The 18,306-nt window shown below is 39.8% G+C and overlaps 1 protein-coding gene across 1 annotated transcript in view; it reads right to left on the bottom strand.

Annotated features, from left to right (window-relative positions):
• Window positions 1–13,738, bottom strand: part of kcnc2 (potassium voltage-gated channel, Shaw-related subfamily, member 2) — a 59,705-nt gene extending 45,967 nt beyond the window's left edge. Inside the window, exon 1 of the mRNA XM_053508170.1 lies at window positions 12,755–13,738. Within this exon, the coding sequence (XP_053364145.1) occupies window positions 12,755–13,384 (630 nt within the window). The 5' untranslated portion in view covers window positions 13,385–13,738. The remainder of the gene's footprint in view (window positions 1–12,754) is intronic.
• Between the last annotated feature and the right edge of the window lie 4,568 nt (window positions 13,739–18,306).

Raw genomic sequence — 18,306 nt, 5'->3', positions numbered from 1 at the left:
AGATTTTTTAGAGTGTATTTTTTTGTTGTTCTAAATTTTATTCTGAAAGTCTATTTTCTCTTCAAATGTAATATTTTTTAAATAATAACAATAAACCAATACAAACAAAGATAGGCTATATAACAGTTCATTCTTCGTACAAATAAAATTGTTAGCTAGTGAACTTGATCATTTGTCTAAATAATATTTAGCCATTTCTTTTTTTTTACTTATTATTGTACAGTAAATGTCAGTAGCTATGGTTTTGATTTTTCATGTTTGTATGTTGTATAAAGTACTCGGATGTGGAAATTACCATCACTAGGCATTATTTGATACAACATTTTAATTGTCTATAACTTAAACTGAAAACTGCTTCCAATGAAAATTTCCCTTTGTGCCACCTGGCGGTCATTTCACAAATTACTTGCGACTGATTAAATTTGGCCGCTGTCGTCTTGCTGCGACAGAGAGCACGGCGGTAATAGACATCCACCTTGAGTACCTCCTGTTTGTATCTCTGTCTAACTACTTATCCGCCTCTGTCTGCCTGCTGTCTGTCCACAGTCCACTGTGAGCTGTAGATGTGTAAACAGTCGCTAATGATCTTGTCGCTCTTGTTAGCCTTAGATGTTTCTGGGTGCACTCTGCAGTTAGCAAGGCAAATTCAGTGCACATGCATTCTGGAGCGTTTGATTTCAGCAGGGTGTCAGATCCAAGAAGTGGTAACCTTGGTAACACTGTACATAAGGTTTCACAGACTGCAGCAAGGCATTGATGATATCTTTAATATGTGTGCACATGAAACATGTATACGTCACTGTTATATTGCTAATTAAACACATGCTAATGAAATGTCTAGCGCTCTTTTCATCTACAGGGTTTTATTGTCAGATGTTTATCACACATGTATTTAAATGCAGAATAAGAATGATCAAGGTCAGTCCAGAGAGACGATGTCATTGGTTTTACTAAATTTAAACACATGAGGTTTTAACCCCAAAAATCAGATCTTTACACGCCCAGAGTACACACGTCTCTCCTCATAGTACACACGTCTCTCCTCATAGTACACACGTCTCTCCTCATAGTACACGCCCCTCTCCCCAGAGTACACACTTCTCTCCTCAGTGTATATACGTCTCTCTTTAACCTCACAAGTTCTCACAGTCCAGGTGCAGGTTATAGAGCATGAACACATTTGTAAAGCACTTCATCATGCTTTAGGATCACCTCTACTTAGAGTTTTCTGAAATTCGCTCTCTGCATTGAGATTGCTTTAAATACCCTTAAGTCTTCCACTGAACGTCCAGAGCAGAGAGAAGAAAAAAGACGAGAGATTTCAATAATTCTCTTTAATAATTTATGCTGAACGTAAGTTCAGTGTAGTGATATGGCAACACGGGGGGTGGGCGGGGAGTATATGTGCTTGTGCATCTGTGCAAACACTCAAGTGCGTGTTCAATGCTGTATTTAGCACTGACATTGCGATTAGCATTAGCACGGATGCTAATTGCGGAAAATACAGACCTTTATCCTGAATCAGTGACTCACTTCTCAATTTTACATGTGCGTGTGTGTGTGTGTGTGTGTGTGTGTGTCACCTCTTTTCAAATCTTTCAGGCTTCCCAGGGCTGTGCAAATGGCAACTACACAAGACATGCATTCTACACACACACACCTGAACAATTCTTAACATTACATGTGTTTGAAGTGTGTGTGCGTCTTCCTTATGTGTTCCAGAAAATCACTTCACACTCTTGACCAGAGGTGGAAAGAGTAATAAAATTTTGGACTCAATTACTGTTACTTCAGTGAAATTTTACTGAAGTACAAGTAAAGTTACCATTATGAAAATCTACTCAAGTAAAAGTAACTCATAAAAAATTTACTCAGAGTAAAAGTTACAGAGGTCCTTTTTTTTTTTAACAGTTGTTGTGTGTGTGGGGGGGGGATGAGGCATTCTAGCGTAGTTCAAAAAAGATGAGCAGATATAAATCTCAAACTAACTGAAGGAACACCATTACATAATAAAGCTGTTGTCTTTCTTGTGCTTGAAAATCAAAGTGGTCGCTTAAATAAGGTGTTCCGTCCCAGTCTAGGGTTGGGCCATACAGCAAAAGAATGGTTCAGGGTTCTATTTTAAACTGAATGGAAATGGTGGTATATGGCAGAAAGAACTAGATCCAGTCATTAACTGATGTAATAATGAGGTTTTATATTGTATGTATAATGGTATTTATATTTTACAGAGACCCTAAAGGGACATGGGTGGGAAAAAAAAAACTTGAGGAAAAAAAAATTCCACTTTAGAAAAAAATAACGGGGGAAAAATGTGAGACAAAAAAATAAAAAAAAAACAAGCAAGGAAAAAAAATTGGTAGGCAAAAAACAAAATGAGAGGCAAAAAAAATTAGGCTAGGAATTTTTTTTTCGAAAAGTTAGTGAAATGTAGCGAATTAACAGTCTTAACAACACAGGGTGTGTGTGTGTGTGTGTGTGTGTGTGTGTGTGTGTGTGTGTGTGCGCGCGTGCGTGTGTGTGTGTGTGTGTAGCTTGGTGGCGTCCCTAAAAGCATTCTCATGTTTGTGGGAATATACTGCAACACGCACACACACACACACACACACACACACACATTTCTGTGTACATATATACATATTCACTCTCAGGAGCAGACAGATTGATGGTTGCGTGTGTGTGTGTGTGTGTGTGTGTGTGTGTGTGTAGAAAGATGAGATTTGAGGAAATGACACAAAATGCAAATAAATACAGATGGAGCAGATCTGACAGTGAATACAAATAGAACACACACACACACACACACCATGTGATGGATTTACTCTCTCTGTTTGTCTGCTCTGAGCTCCACACGTGTATAAATAGAATTTGAGGTTTCTCAGGCTGGTCTCAATAATTCAGTGTTACTTCAGCACTTACAGGAAGGGAGACAGTCTCACACACACACACACACAGAGGAGTGGTTTTAGACCCAAGTCTGGGGATTAATACTAGCCTGATTAATACTAACCAGGGGGGGGGAAGGGGGGTTGTTGGGGGGCAAGATAAATGTCTTGCCCCCTCAAATGTGCCCTCAAAATTTTTAAATGTTGAGAAAGCACATGTTAATATACTGACAAAATTAATATATTACAAGTTGATAAACTGATCAATATACCCGAAAAAGGGGGACACTACACAATACAGTATTAGATGTCCCTCATGTCTCTGTCCCTATGCTGTGTGTATTCATTCACAGGCTGCAGCACACACACACACACACTTTTCCTGAGTTCCCTCCCCCCACCCCCCACGGTCTGGTCTAGAACCAGCCCTGAGTACATACGACATAAATTAACAACATAAATGAACAAAACTGACCAGCTAACTAACTAACTAAGAAGAGACAAACCAGGTTAACATTAGAAATGAACAGAAATCTTCTCTTCTTTGTCTTTCGGCTGTTCCCTTTCAGGGGTCGCCACAGCGAATCATCTGCCTCCATCTAACCCTATCCTCTGCATCCTCTTCTCTCACACCAACTAACTTCATGTCCTCTCTTACTGCATCCATAAATCTCCTCTTTGGTCTACCTCTAGACCTCCTGCCTGGCAGTTCCAACCTCAGCATCCTTCTACCGATATATTCACCATCTCTCCTCTGAACATGTCCAAACCACCTCAATCTGGCCTCTCTGACTTTATCTCCAAAACATCTAACGTGGGTTGTCCCTCTGATAAACTCATTCTTAATCCTATCCATCCTTGTCACTCCCAAAGAGAACCTCAACATCTTCAGCTCTGCTACCTCCAACTCTGCCTCCTGTCTTTTCTTCAGCGCCACTGTCTCTAAGCCGTAGAGCATCGCTGGTCTCACCACTGTCCTATACACCTTTCCTTTCATTCTCGCTGATACTCTTTTATCGCACAACACACCTGACACTTTTCTCCACCCATTCCAACCTGCCTGTACCCGCCTTTTCACCTCCTTTCCACACTCTCCGTTGCTCTGGACCGTTGACAGACGGTCCAGAGCAATGAACAGAAATGATCCTATCTAAAGTCCTATACAGAAAAGACAAAGACAAATGTGCAGACACAAGTGACAACATAACAACATACTATGTTTCAATGCCCTGTGGTAGTAATATGACCGTTGTGGCGAGTGTCATTTTTACGCTGTGGTCTGTTGGGGTGGTAACATTAAGGTGTCTGATAAGAACAAACTGGACAAGTCAATTAAAAAGGCCGGATCTGTGCTAGGCATGGGGCTTGACTCTGTGAATGTAGTAGCGAAGAGGAGGATTCTATTCAAAGTACAATCCATTTTGAACAATCCTTCACCCTAAAAAATGCTGGGTTAAAAACAACCCAATCTGGGTTGTTTTTAACCCAGCTGCTGGGTAACTATTGGACTAAATACATGCTGGGTTAATTTAACCCAGCAAAATGGGTTATTTTTTTAACCCAGCAAAATGGGTTAAATATTCAACCCAAATGCTGGGTCATATTTAACTATAATGCTGGGTTAATTCTACCACATAAATTGGTTAAATGTTCTACCCAGATGTTGGTTCATTTTAACTGGAATGTTGAGTTAATTCTACCTCACAAATAGGTTATTATTATTTTCATGTTTTACAGTGAATCTGTAAAAAGAAAAAAAAAACTACCCACGTCTATTAAACAGTTAAATTACTTTGATATACTGGTTTATTACAAAAAAATATATACTTAAAAAGTTTTGCAAACCATACATATATGCAATAAACAACATCCTATTAAATGTTCATAGAAAAAACATTTATTTTTCAAAAGCACAAGAACAGATAATCAACAGCGACATCATTACTATACTATTACTCACAAGGGCAGAATGGAGTAATAACACAAATAGGCTGAGGCAGCTTCTACAGAGCAGGATCTCTTTGTGACATTAGATATCTTTTCTGCAGAACAAAACTATCCAGCCCTGGTTCCGTTTTAACATACAAACACTGTCTATGACTTTTTAAGTAGGCCTTGCTATTTCATAGCAACATTACAAAAAGTCCTATACAGGTGCACACTACTTTAAATAGTTAATGTCAAAAATATAAAATGCCTTGAAGCACACATCAACCGCCCCAAGTAGTGTGCATTGTTCCAGAGCCTGTCCCACCAGAATGACGAATGCCTGAGAGCAGCGCTGGTGATCTTCTCAGGATGTAAAGTAGGGGTACGGCCTTGACCCTTCAGCCTGCTGGAGGTATTCCACCATGTTGGTGCCAACCTTAGAAAGAAATGAAAGAAAGTTAAAAATTTGTTGAATAACAAAGATTAAACTGAATAAGACTATCAATTTAATGTGTAATAGGATTTATACTAAATAAAAAATGACAAAGCTAGGGTATAGGTAACATGAAACAAAAACATGGAGACAGCTACTACCAAAAATAAAATAAGCAAAATAAGCAAAATAAGCATGGCTTTTGGGATAAAGCTAATTTTATATATATATATATATATATATATATATATATATATATATATATATATATATATATAATTACCGAGGAGATGCATTGTCATATCTGGGGTCATACTGGCACATTACAATCACCCAAATATTAATACTTCCATCTAGTAGTTATCTGTACAGCTGACTGATAGTTAATTAAAGCTGATAGTCACAAGCAACTTTGGTTAAAGAGGGCTACCTGGTTATCTTACATGCAGCAGTCATATTTACATACTACTTGCCAAAGGGGGAAAGGTGTAAAATATTGTTATAACTCGGGAGAAACGCGGGCGACTTTTGACCGCGGAGTAAATTACTAGCTGGTGAAAAACGGGAGGGTTAGCAGGTGTGTATATTTGTGAGAGGGTCAGTGTTTTGTAACACACCAGCATTTTATTGTCTCAAACAGTGAGATTAATAAAGTTCTAATGTTAACTAAATGCTAGCGTCATGCTAATACTACAGTTACAGTTTCGTCACCCTGCAAACATTCTACAGAGAAAGATAAAAAGCTCAGACATCTTATCCGTTTCCTTCACACACAGGTGGGGTTCTGTGGCTAACTATAGCAGCTATTGTCAGCTAAATTATCTTACCTCAGACCAGCCTGAAAGTTTAAGTGTAACCTTAACACGCTAACAGTAATAAATCTCACATATAGTAATAATATTTCAGTCATATGTGACTTAGGTGAGTGAACATGTGAATACAGACCTTGTATTTAACGTCATTTTCCCTTAAATGAACCGTCATCAGCGGTGTGGGAGCTCAAGAGAGACACGAAGCTCTGACTGACAGCCGCTGAATCCACCGGTGACCTTTGGGGGAGGAGCCAATCAAACTTCAACCCAGCAGCTGGGTTACACAAAAACTACCCAACTCTCTGGAAATAACCCAGAAAAATGACCCAACAGAGGAAACCCAGCGCTTGGGTAGAAAAAACAACCCAGCGCTTTTTAGTGTGTTCTCACCCGCTACACAGTCCCTTCGCTGAACAGAGGAGCAGTTTCAGCCAGAGACTGATTACTATCAAGTGTTCCACAGAGCGCCACAGGAGATCCTTTCTCACAACGACCATAAAAGTTTACAACTCTTCCCTGTAACTCATACACACATGTATGTGGATTTTTCACTAACTGTTACACAACAGGACATTATCACATACCATATTAATAATATAATTACTGCAATACTACTTCCCAATAAAATATGGAATACAAGATTACATACAATAATACAATATTACATAAACAATACTAGATTACTGTGCAATACTTACAAGTGGCCTTCTGATGGTACTTACTGTTTTGGGAACTTTTTTTTATTTTTTAAAGATTATTATTATTATTTATTACCTTTATTCTTTATTATCTTTCCTAGTTAACAACTGTGAGCACCTGTAACCGAGCATAAGCAATTTCCCTCTGGGATTAATAAAGTTTTTTGAATCTTGAATCTTAAATGAGGTCGTGCGATGAGAAACAGTAAACATTAACCTGTAGATAGCAGCAGAAAAGAGTATTTTGTGCAAATAACAAATAATGTGCAAATATTGTGCAAAAGAGCAATTTCAGGTTGGTGTGTACAATTGTACAATTAACGGTTGTTGATCAGTGTGTTTGTGCATGTGTGTTTATCAGTTCAGTCCAATGGTATTAAGGTAAATGGTTGTGTGTGTGTGTGTGTGTGTGTGTGTGTGTGTGTGTGTGTGTGTGTTTTATAACTCTTTACTATCAGGCCAGTGCGTTAGTTTTTGATTAATCGCTATAATAAAGCACACTTCTTGTAACATTGTGTGGATCGTGTTACTGTGTTGCTGTTTATATACAATTATTCACATTCAAAATCGAAGAAGGTGATATGTGCAATGTTTTAACCACAAAAGCCAGTAATATACACATAGTCTGGACTTCACATGGAGTCTGATAGGTGATAGAAGGTGATAAATAAATACTGGTATTCTGTTATCCTGATACATACAGTTTGAATATAAAATGGTGCCAGTAAAATTAAAGCAGCTAAAACACTAAAACTGGACGAGACACAGCAGTTATAAATAATATGTGGTACACCCCCAAGTTGTACGTGACCTGAGCTGGTATGGCCTCCAAGAGTGTGTGCAAAGTCTTATGATCACCTGCCCACATGCTTCAATAAAAGACATGAGGAAAATCTAACCTGTAACACATACTTCACTATCACATACTGGGGACCAAGAAATAGTACAGAATATCTTCAATGCGAACTGTTAACTGTTTCATTTACTTCTTTGTTTTAAATAGTTCTTTAAATAGACTTCTTTTTATTCATGATTAATGTGAAAGAAAGAAAAAAAGAAACAAACAAAACAACAGATATTCAGTGTGGTCTCACAAGGAGCATCCATTGTGTAAGGCATTGGAATTGTTCATGTCGACTGCACCGAGTTATTCCAAGCCCTACAGTAATGTCCTTTTGTACTGCATCGTACTTACTGACTTACTTAAGTCTTAAGAATACTCACTGAGATGGTTGCATCATTGTTGCATGGTTGCGTAGTGGTTAGCACCGTGGCCTCATACCTCCAGAGTTGAGTGTTCAAGTCTTGCCTTCGGAGCTGTGTGTGTGAAGTTCTGTGTGTGTGTGTGTGTGTAGAGTCTGCATGTTCTCTCCCTGCTTGGTGAGATTCTGCCATGTACACCAGTTTCCCCCCTCAGTCCAAAGCCATGCAGATTAGTTTACGTGGCATTTCTAACTTGTAGGTTGTGAGTAGTGGGGGAGTTGCCTTTGTTGTAGTGCCAGACAATAAGACAGTTGTTTCACTCAACAGGTAATATTTCCTCCTGAAGATGTCAGCTTTCAGCATGGATGGATGGATGGAAGCCTTCAGCTTGTCCACTCTTCCTGGCTTTAATGGACAGCGTGATTTCTGCTTCGTTTATGGGACCAATGTTGAAGTCGTTTGTTCTTGCCACTTTTCTTACCTCCTTATCTTTGATCTTGTGGCCATTTTAAACTTGCTCTTGGGACCCTGGTGACTTTGTGCTAAACACCTGGGCTTGTTGTAGTTTACCAACTCTCTGGCTAAATAGCAACATTATATTCTTTTTTATCTAAATACTTTTTTGCCCTACTGTAGCTATACAGCTATACTGTACTTGTTCTGTATTTTATGTCTTGTTTTATTCCATAATTATTTCCTATTAATAATCTTTTTTAGGGTCACAGGTGGCCGATTGAACCAGAAATTACCAAAGAAAAGAACCCCAACATATTTAACTGACACCCTGGGGGACGATCTATCCATAACTGTTCTATAGAATGATTATTGCTGCTGCAAGAAAAATCTTTTATGTGCATTAAATAATAGGTATTAAAAAGGCCTGGCATGACAAGGTGATGTGGCCTAGGGTTATATGTGAACACTGCAGTAATTTAAGTATTGTCAGGTATGTGTTGTTTGGGTCGGGGCAAGTTCTCGAGTTTAATTTGCACATGCGATTTCTCTTTATAGATTGGTATTCAGGACAGCAACAACACAAAAAAACACTGGACCTGAACTTAAAAAACTGTTGTGTTTCACACACACACTCACACACACACACACACACCACTGCTCCCCTCTTTCTCTCTTTCTTTCTCGCCATCCATCTTCTTGTGCTGTTATTAATAATATTAATCCAGCATAGAGGGGAGAAGATCCTCTTAGCCAAATTACCCATAATCCCTCCCTAAAATATCAGCATACATGATTTATTAGGTCCACATTTTACACACACACACACATTTATTCATTTATTTATTCGTTCACATAAGTGCAGTTGCATCAATAGAAATAGAAACCATGTGATAAGTAAGAAGCGTCTCTTCAGCCAATCAGAGCAAACCTTAAGAGAATAGAAGCAGTAAATCACCATTCACCTGACAACTTGTGTGTCTACCTGCTTCTATTTTACTGAAATCCCAAATAGCATGTGCTGAATGTTGTCCTGTGAACACGAGGATCTTTTCTTGCTAAGATATTGATAATGAATAAGTTATAGATCAACTTGATTCAGAATTTTTCTCAGACCTGCACAGACGCATGTGCACTTGATCTGGTTGTTTTTCTTATGATTGATTCCCATGTGATCAGGAGTTTAAGGGACGTGTGCCACATACGCAGGATTTATTAATCCTGTGAGATCTGGTACTTCCCCTCTGTGGATGTTCTATAGGTGGAAGCTTCTAGACAAATAAACTACAAGTGCTATTATATCCTTTGCCTGTTCCTCATACATTAACCATTAAAAATTTAGTTTACCCCACTTATAAAAAACATCCCACCGGATTCCTTCATTATCAGAATGAGCAGCAGGGTGGCTCCCAGAAACTCTATTGCACCTCTACTTACAATTTTTGGTAACACAATGGAGAACACGAACCTCCAATTAAAAGCTTAAGCTGTCCTCTGAAAGTCACACTGTGTATCCACCAAACATTATGAGTTGGAGAAGGAGGTCACTGTAAAGTTGGTGTTAAGGTGGCGTAAATACGTGAGCATGTAAAGATTAAAGAAAGATGGTAGTCTGTGACGACGTACTGACTATTGAATTTGGATAAATACTGAGTATCAATACTCTATTATTGTGCCTTCTGCTCTGTAATATGAACATCTGATAAACATATATCAAAGAACTCAAACTACATGTGCCCTTGTTAAGTGCTCTGATGTCTCTTCTGATGTAGAAGTGAAACTGAAACTGATAGTGTTTCAAGATGTTCAACACTCCTTGTAATGTAACTGCAGGCTGATTTATCCATTGTCTAATTCATCAGGATATGAAGTTATATCTTTAATAGCTTCTTGATATAACCAAATGTATTTAGCCAAAATCTTAAATAGACGAAACTCCACCTTGGGCCATGCACAGATTATTCTCTGTAAGTTTATGGCACTAAGCATAGCAGCTTTATTATCTAGAAAATTCATCTGTCACACACATTTGTGTGTGTGTGTGTGTGTGTGTGTGTGTGTGTGTGTGTGTGTGTGTGTGTGGGACGACATGACCTTCAAACTGTCTACATGTTGAGGAACAGTTACACATTGAGACACAGATAGAATGGAGGAAAGAAAGAATGGAAGATGTAGTGATTGGGAAACAGGCAGTCAAAGAAACAGTGTAACTGAATTCGGAATAAATAATTGAACAATGAGAAATAATGAGAGACAGTGAGACATACAGTGAAATCAATCGTAGCTCTGAATGAAAGGAGGCGATGAGCAATCGAGTTGCCATGGGAACAGTCTGAGTGCAACATCCTTAGACATGTCTGTGTGTGTGTGTGTGTGTGTGTGTGTGTGTGTGTGTGTGTGTTTATAGAATAAGCGTGTCACCACTTTAGAGGTTAAAACACACACACTATGTCTCTCTTTCTGTGTGTGTGTTAGCAGAGTAAACTAGTGTGACCCTGACACTGTAATGAATAACACACGACCTGAACACATTTGTATATTGAATCTGTAATAGGATTATTTACAGGTGTCCTGCATGAGGACAGGACTGGCCTAAATGGGGCTGTCCCACAATCTGGAGGTGTGTTAGGGGAAGCATGCAGTATCGCTATTCAGGAGAAATAATGTCCGTAAATACAACACGCTATTCATGTTAGAGTGATGTCATCAATTACAAATATTGTTCTTATAATCTAAAGCTGGACTGTAGAAGTTTGTGGGTGATTTGTGTATGTTCATGACAGATGGATAGACAGAGTCCAAAATATGAGACAGAGCTTTGAGCTCTCATACAACATGGACAGAGCTTTGAGCTCTCATACAAGGGCGGAGCAAATCCTAAAATAGATTCATTCAACACAGCTAAACTACTAAATAGTGCACTCTAATCCATGACTACCAATGGTTTATTTCAGAATGCTTTAAATAAAGAGGACTGGGCCTATGTTAAGAGCTGTGCAGCATGTTATTGAAGCCTGGATGGATATGTGTACTTCACACAAGAGGAATGTGATCAGAAATACATCCTGAATGAGTGTGATGGACATCACTTACAAGTTGCATGGTAAAGAATGTTCAGTAGAAATCAGAGCTAATCAGAAAATTAAAGTAATTAAAGTGAAGAAAAGAGCATTTACACACACGCACACACACAATGTGATGAGAACTCATGGGATTGGGACTAAACAGCTGTGTGTCCACTTGTTAGTGAAACTCATCAGAAAAAAAAGTCTTCAGTTTGTTAGGGAGCATCATCAAAGCAAGCCATCAAAGAGTGTGGGAAATGTTGGGGCACACAGTGTAGTGTACTCTAATAGACACTAGACTGCATATGGCCTGTCTATGGAAGTGTGCCACAGGTTCATCGCATTTATAGCTACAGCTGTCCAAGATCATAAGGTGTAGTAGGTACTTTTTAACAGTTCTTTGATAACTTAATAGTTCTAGCTAGTTCTTGATGGATCAGCACAAGTTTGGCATAATTTGTCCTTATTATGACTTAATATTATCAAGTCACCATCATAGCTAATATGGAGTCAATTTATAGGTTATATTACATAGATAAATATCCAAAAACCAAGAACTAAAACAACATAAATTTAGGACAATTTGGCATGCTCTAGCAAAAATTTCAGAAATGTGGTAGCGGTCCCTAATTCACACCATCTGATGCTATTATCTGTTTGCTAAGTAATATAACCACTGTACAAAAGTGGACCAACAGCAAACATCAAGGCGTTTATATACAACGCAAACACTACAGAATGTAACTTACAAACACAAAATGCTGAAAATGTTTACTCATTGTGTGTTGTGTATTAACTGAGTCCACATTATAAAAAAATAATTAATTAATTATTAGCAGATTCACAAACAGCAGATTTACATTCAGCAATTATTATGTGACATTAAAAACAAATGAAATACATCTTTACTTGTTATGTGAAAGTCGGAAGTAATTTCACAGCACATTAAACCAAATGTCCTCCTTATAAGAGATTAGGAGAGGCGGAAAGAGAGATAGTCATATGCTGTCGGTAATGCAGAGTAAAACAAAGAGTGGGAAGAATGGTAAAACAAACAGTGAGGGAAATTGTGGAAAGAACAGATGGAGTAAGACAAATTTATAAACATAATTATCATGACACACTGATGGAGAGAGACTGAAGATAAGAACATGAGAGACTGAGAAAGAACCTGAGAGTAAAACTGAGAGTAAAGTAGAAGAAGGGGATTGTAAGTTAGAGAGCGGGACAGTGAGACGGGTGTCTATAAGTGTGGGACTATCTCTGCATGTCTTACCCGAGCAGCCCGAGACGAGTATGGATCCTCAAACAGGTTCCAGATGACGGGTTGCCACTTCCTCCCGCGGCTCAAACTCGTCCCCCTTGCATGCTCTGCCTCTCCAACCCTCATCCTCTTTCCCACCTCATGCTTGTCCACCTCATCATTCTCCTCATCATCCTCATGTCCCATCCCACTGTCCATCACGTTCATGTCGAAGACGTCCAGTGCCTCCTCTGCATCTCGGTGTTGGCGGTAGGTCATCCAGCAGCACGGCTCCACGTCTGTCTCATCAATGCCCCAGAAAGCGAGCTCCTCCTCGAACAGTGGCCCGCACACGTCGGCGGGGCAGTGCAGCTTCCCCGTGCGGTAGTAATTCAGCACATATGCAAACACACCAGGGTGACGGTCAAAAAAGTACTCATTGCCAATGCACACCTGTTGATTTTGATGATGATGGTGATGGTCCAGGAGTGCAGACTCTGCATCCGATCCAGAACCAGAACCACACAAGGCGGCAGATGGGATGGAGGCGAGCAGGGCGAGGCGTGTACCTGGCAGCGTCCGGAGCGTGGTGCGGTACGTCTCGTGCCTAGTGCCGCCAACGTTGAGGATTATCCTCTCGTGGTCATCCTCGAGTTTGCCCATCCTCGCCGGCACAGTTGACACATGTCCATGACTTGACACTCACTCTCAGTGTGTGAAAGCTCCATCTGCCTGAAGGCACTCGTTCCTTCTCCTCATTCTGTTGCTCCTCCGCTGAGTGACTAAAGTTAAAGAACAATCCTCTGACTCTTCTCACAGTCTCTCTCTGTCTTAGTCCGATCTCTTCACACAGAGCCTACACAGAACTCACAGAGGAGAAAATGTTCTCTTTCATCATTTCTTTCACTGCAATCCTGAGCAAGTGAATCTCTGAAGACCAAACCAAAGTGCAGGCAGATGCACGCTCTTAGTTCACGACTCTCCTCTGTGTGAGCCCACAGTCTGAAGCAGTCTGAAGCGATTCGATCAACTACAGGCAACTGAGAGCCGAGGGGTGGGGAATGTTTTCCTTCTCTCTCTCCCTCTCTCTGTCTTTATTTATTTATTTTTCTTTATCGCACTCTTAGCATGCCGTGAGGTGATCTCGGAGACATGCTTGTTGCCTTGGTGAGCCCAGTGTGCAGAACAGGTGAGAGTGAGATGAAGAGAGACAGCACGGAGGACCTTGTGCCCATTTAACATCAAAAGCACACACATGCACGTGCTCAGGCTCACGTGTACACACATGCATGCACACATACAGATTGTCTGTTGTGGTCGTGTCAAGAGCAAACAAACTCTACACACACACACACACACATTAAAGCACATTAATTTTATTTCACAGAATATTTCCTCCAGGCTCACTCGGGTTTAGTTTTTATCACTGCAGAACATCAATGCACGAACCCTGACAAGTCATTTACCAATAATACAGAGATTACACACATGTACACACCTGTGAGATGGGCGATGCCATGTGCCCCAGGGACTTTAAAGGCACACAGACTCGACTCAGCCGCGACTCAATGCCACCGCCTCGATGTTAGGGCCCCCTCCCCCACCCCGAATTGCAAACTCCCGCCTGTGGCCGATCAAAGGAGGATTGGGCGGGGCTTGCTGGCCACTACGGTAAACTTTCCAATAAGTGTCTGTGGTGTGCCCCGAGTCAAAGATCTTAGAAACTTTACACATTTACACACTTGTTCTCATTAACACCTGTCCCCATTCACACTCTTCTACACATTCACACACCTGCATGTGTCACAATTTCAGATTTAAAGACAATGGGCCTGTAGCTTCCTCTAAACTCACCAGTACATATACCAATAGACTGTGTGTGTGCGTGTGTGTGTGCATGTGTGTGTGTGTATAAAATTTACATTTAAGCACAGCATTTAATAGAATATAGGTAAAGGAAGGAAAATATAGGCAAAAATCACACATATACAAAACACTACCTACTAAACCACCAGAAAAGATAAATCATGAAACAATAAAATCATGAAATATATTGAGCTCATGATGTGAGCACAGGTGTTTTTGTGAAAAGTACTGCGATAACTCTACACCTGCGATAACTCACTAAATAAACTGTAGATGTAGTGATGACTTTTATTCTCTCAAACCATGAACTCTCTGGTTAAAATGTGTGCAGGTTGTACTTTAGATGAAGGTCCACGGCTGTATCTGGTCCTGAGGTGTTGATCTCATAAGGTGTTGCTCCTTCCCCTAATCCCTGCAAGTCCAGTTGACTCACCTTCCAGCCAAGATGTAATGTTTTATAATAAAAAATACAACAAAAATGCTGTAAAGTCTATGTGTTTACCCAATAAAACATGAACTTTTAAAGCAATTATATACTGTTATATGCATTATAATATTTTACCAACTGTATGAGATCCTATACTGTAAATTGTAAATCAGTTTACATCTCAAGTCATACGTCAGATTTATAAATGTAACATTACATTCATAGATATTTTTAACCGGACAGGTATAATTATGTGTTAGATATTTTGTTTCAAGGTCGATTGCCTGCTGATGATTACGATCACAAACATCACACATACCTCCACAGACTTGTTTAGTTCCCTCAGCCTGTGCTGACTTTTCATTGTGTTAATGTGTGAGTACTCCCTTACAGCGATTTTATGAATATATCTAGGTATACCTCAGTCTGCACCACATAAACCCACTTCTCCATCATTTGTCTCGAGACTCCACGAGCGCAGGTGCGTTCCTCAAAACTCAGAAAACCAGAAAGTGCATCTAAAAATTTTGCTCAAATTTCACTCGTCTTCAAGTTAGGAAGTGAGGACAGTGGCTGATGTATTTAAATCTTCAATATGTCACTATATACCCATAGGGTCCGCCCCCTGAGCCAATGTTTAGTGGCAGAATCATCAACAAGTTGCAGTAGGAGATTAAAACAACTATTTTCATTTCATTGGGCTGTAATGTCAGAGCAAGCAAATCTTACACATTCACATCTGTCAAGGATCCAATTTTAACCCTGATAAAAGGAAATACTTATGGGTTTACTACATGTACACAGTAATACTTACCACATATACCAAAATAATCTTATGGAAAAGTAAAATAATAAAGTTACCAGGGAAGAAGAAGTGAATTACAGTATCTGAATACAAATTACTTTTCTAGAAAAAAATGCTGAGAGTTACATCAGTGCAGCAGCTCAGCTACCCACAGCCGAGCGACCGGCCCTATCTAATGTGAACTGAATATACAAGACTACGCTAATGTCTCACTGTTTATAACACAGGGGTTTGTCCCCCTATGCTGGACTTTAAGAATGTTTTGTGAGATAAATGAACAGTACTCACTTCTTCAGGCACCACAACAGTGCTGCTAAGTACTGTACTAACTTTACATTTTGTAAATCAGAGCTAAAGGAGCTTACAATGTGAGACCAGGTAGTGTATATACACAAATAATAACTACTCGACATTTTGATGCTTTAAGCAGAATTTCTCTTTAACCCAGTGCCTGGCCTGACCTCACACTCCTATTAGCATGTGAGTAGAAGTCTGTCCTCTCTCCAAACTTGTCTTTTCCTTTGATATCCTGCAGGATTGATGCACAACAGTTTTCCCATGTTTTGGCGCCATCTGTTGGTTATAAAGCACAAATACATACGTTCACTCACTCACCCACTCACTCACCCACTCACTCATCTTCTCTACGCTTTATCCTGTATTCATGGCTTAAGGCACGAGGCAGGATACACCCTGGACAGGGTGCCAATCCATCGCAGGGCACACACACACACACACACACACTCAAACTCAGACAAGTACATACAGTACAGCACATAAATACTGGAAACATTTATAATTTTTGTAATTTATTACAAGGAAGTAAAACTCATTCATTCTGGACTCATTACATATAAAATGTAATATTTCAACCCTTTCTTAGTTTCAATTTAGATCATTATGTAAGTTTTAAGTTCCAGTTTCAAGTTTTGTTTATTTGTCATATGCATGTCTACACAGGCCCAACAGTACAATGTAATGTTTAGGATGAGAAGAGCCAGTCAACTGTGTGTGTGTGTGTGTGTGTGTGTGTGTGTGTGTGTGTGTGTGTGTGTGTGTAAATATGTATGTATTTGCAAAAGTGTGGGTATATGTTATTGCAGATGGTCACATACTGTACATTGAACCTGCACATGAAGTTTATATTGCACAATGTTGACAAATTATTTTAAAGGTGTCCTAGTGCAGTCATTTCTTAAAAAAAAAAAAAAGGATATTAGTGTCAGGTGGCACGGTGGTATAGTGGTTAGCACTGTTTGCTTGCACCTTCAGGTTCTGGGTTCAACTCCCGGCCAGGCTCGATTCCCGTGTCTATGTGCACAGAGTTTGCATCTTCTCCCCGTGCTTGGTGGGTTTCCTCTGGGTACTCTGGTTTCCTCCCACAGTGCAAAGATATGCAGGTTAGGCTAATTGGCGTTCCCAAATTGCCCGTAGTGTATGAATGGGTGTGTGTATGCACCCTGCGATGGATTGGCACCCTGTCCAGGGTGTACCCTGCCTTATGCCCTAAGCCTCCTGGGATAGGCTCCAGGTCCCCGCGACGCTGAATACAGGATAATAATATGTTTAATTTTTGTAGTGCCTTTCAAGAACCCAAGGTCACTTTTACAAAAGAATACAAGCAATGACAATTGACAAACAAGATAAATCAGAAAAAAACAGAGGGGACATTTAGACAAGCAAGTGTTGACAACAAGAAACCATTGATAATAACATCAGTTAACATCAGGATACAGTGGTATAGACAATGAGTGAGTGAGTGATTTTTAGTGTCTGAATTTTGCTTAGAGCTATACATTTTAATAGGTTTTAAATGTCCAGAAACATAGTGTGTTATGTAATTATTACATCATTTAACAATCCATTTGAATTAACAATCCTGATAGCTTGGTGATAGAAATTGTCCTTCAGTCTCTTGGTGCATGTGGACTGGCTCCTGTACCACCTGCCAAATGACAACAGAGGGAAAAGTCTGTGTGCGAGGTGGTTGTGGTTCTGAATGATGCTTTACATATGCCGTACATATCCTGAATGGACAGGAGCGCGCTTTTAGTGATGTCCTGTGCTGTTTTCACCACTTTTTGCAGTGCTTTGGTTAAACCAGTTCCCATACCACAGTGAGATACATTCTGTCAAGCAAGCTCTCGATGGTGCACCTGTAGAAGTTTATGAGGGTGCTGGCCTTCATGCCAAACATCCTCAGCCTCTTCAGGAAATAGAGCTGCTGGTAAGATTTCTTTATGACGGTGTCAGTGTGTGTTGTCCAGAAAAAGTCATTTGTAATGTTGACTCCAAGGAATTTGAAGTTGTTTACTCTTAACTTCGATGCCATCGATGTAGATGGGGGACTGTCCGACCCCCTGCCTCCTATAGTCCACCATCATCTTCTTTGTTTTTTTGTTTGACGTTCAGAAGAAGGTTATTGTCCCTGCACCAGATGGTTAGTTCCCAGACCTCTTCTCTGTAGGCAGTCTTATCCCGTTCCCG

The sequence above is a fragment of the Clarias gariepinus genome, chromosome 12 (genome assembly GCF_024256425.1).
Source record: "Clarias gariepinus isolate MV-2021 ecotype Netherlands chromosome 12, CGAR_prim_01v2, whole genome shotgun sequence".
NCBI lineage: Eukaryota > Metazoa > Chordata > Actinopteri > Siluriformes > Clariidae > Clarias > Clarias gariepinus.
This window is presented reverse-complemented; position numbering and strand designations above follow the sequence as displayed.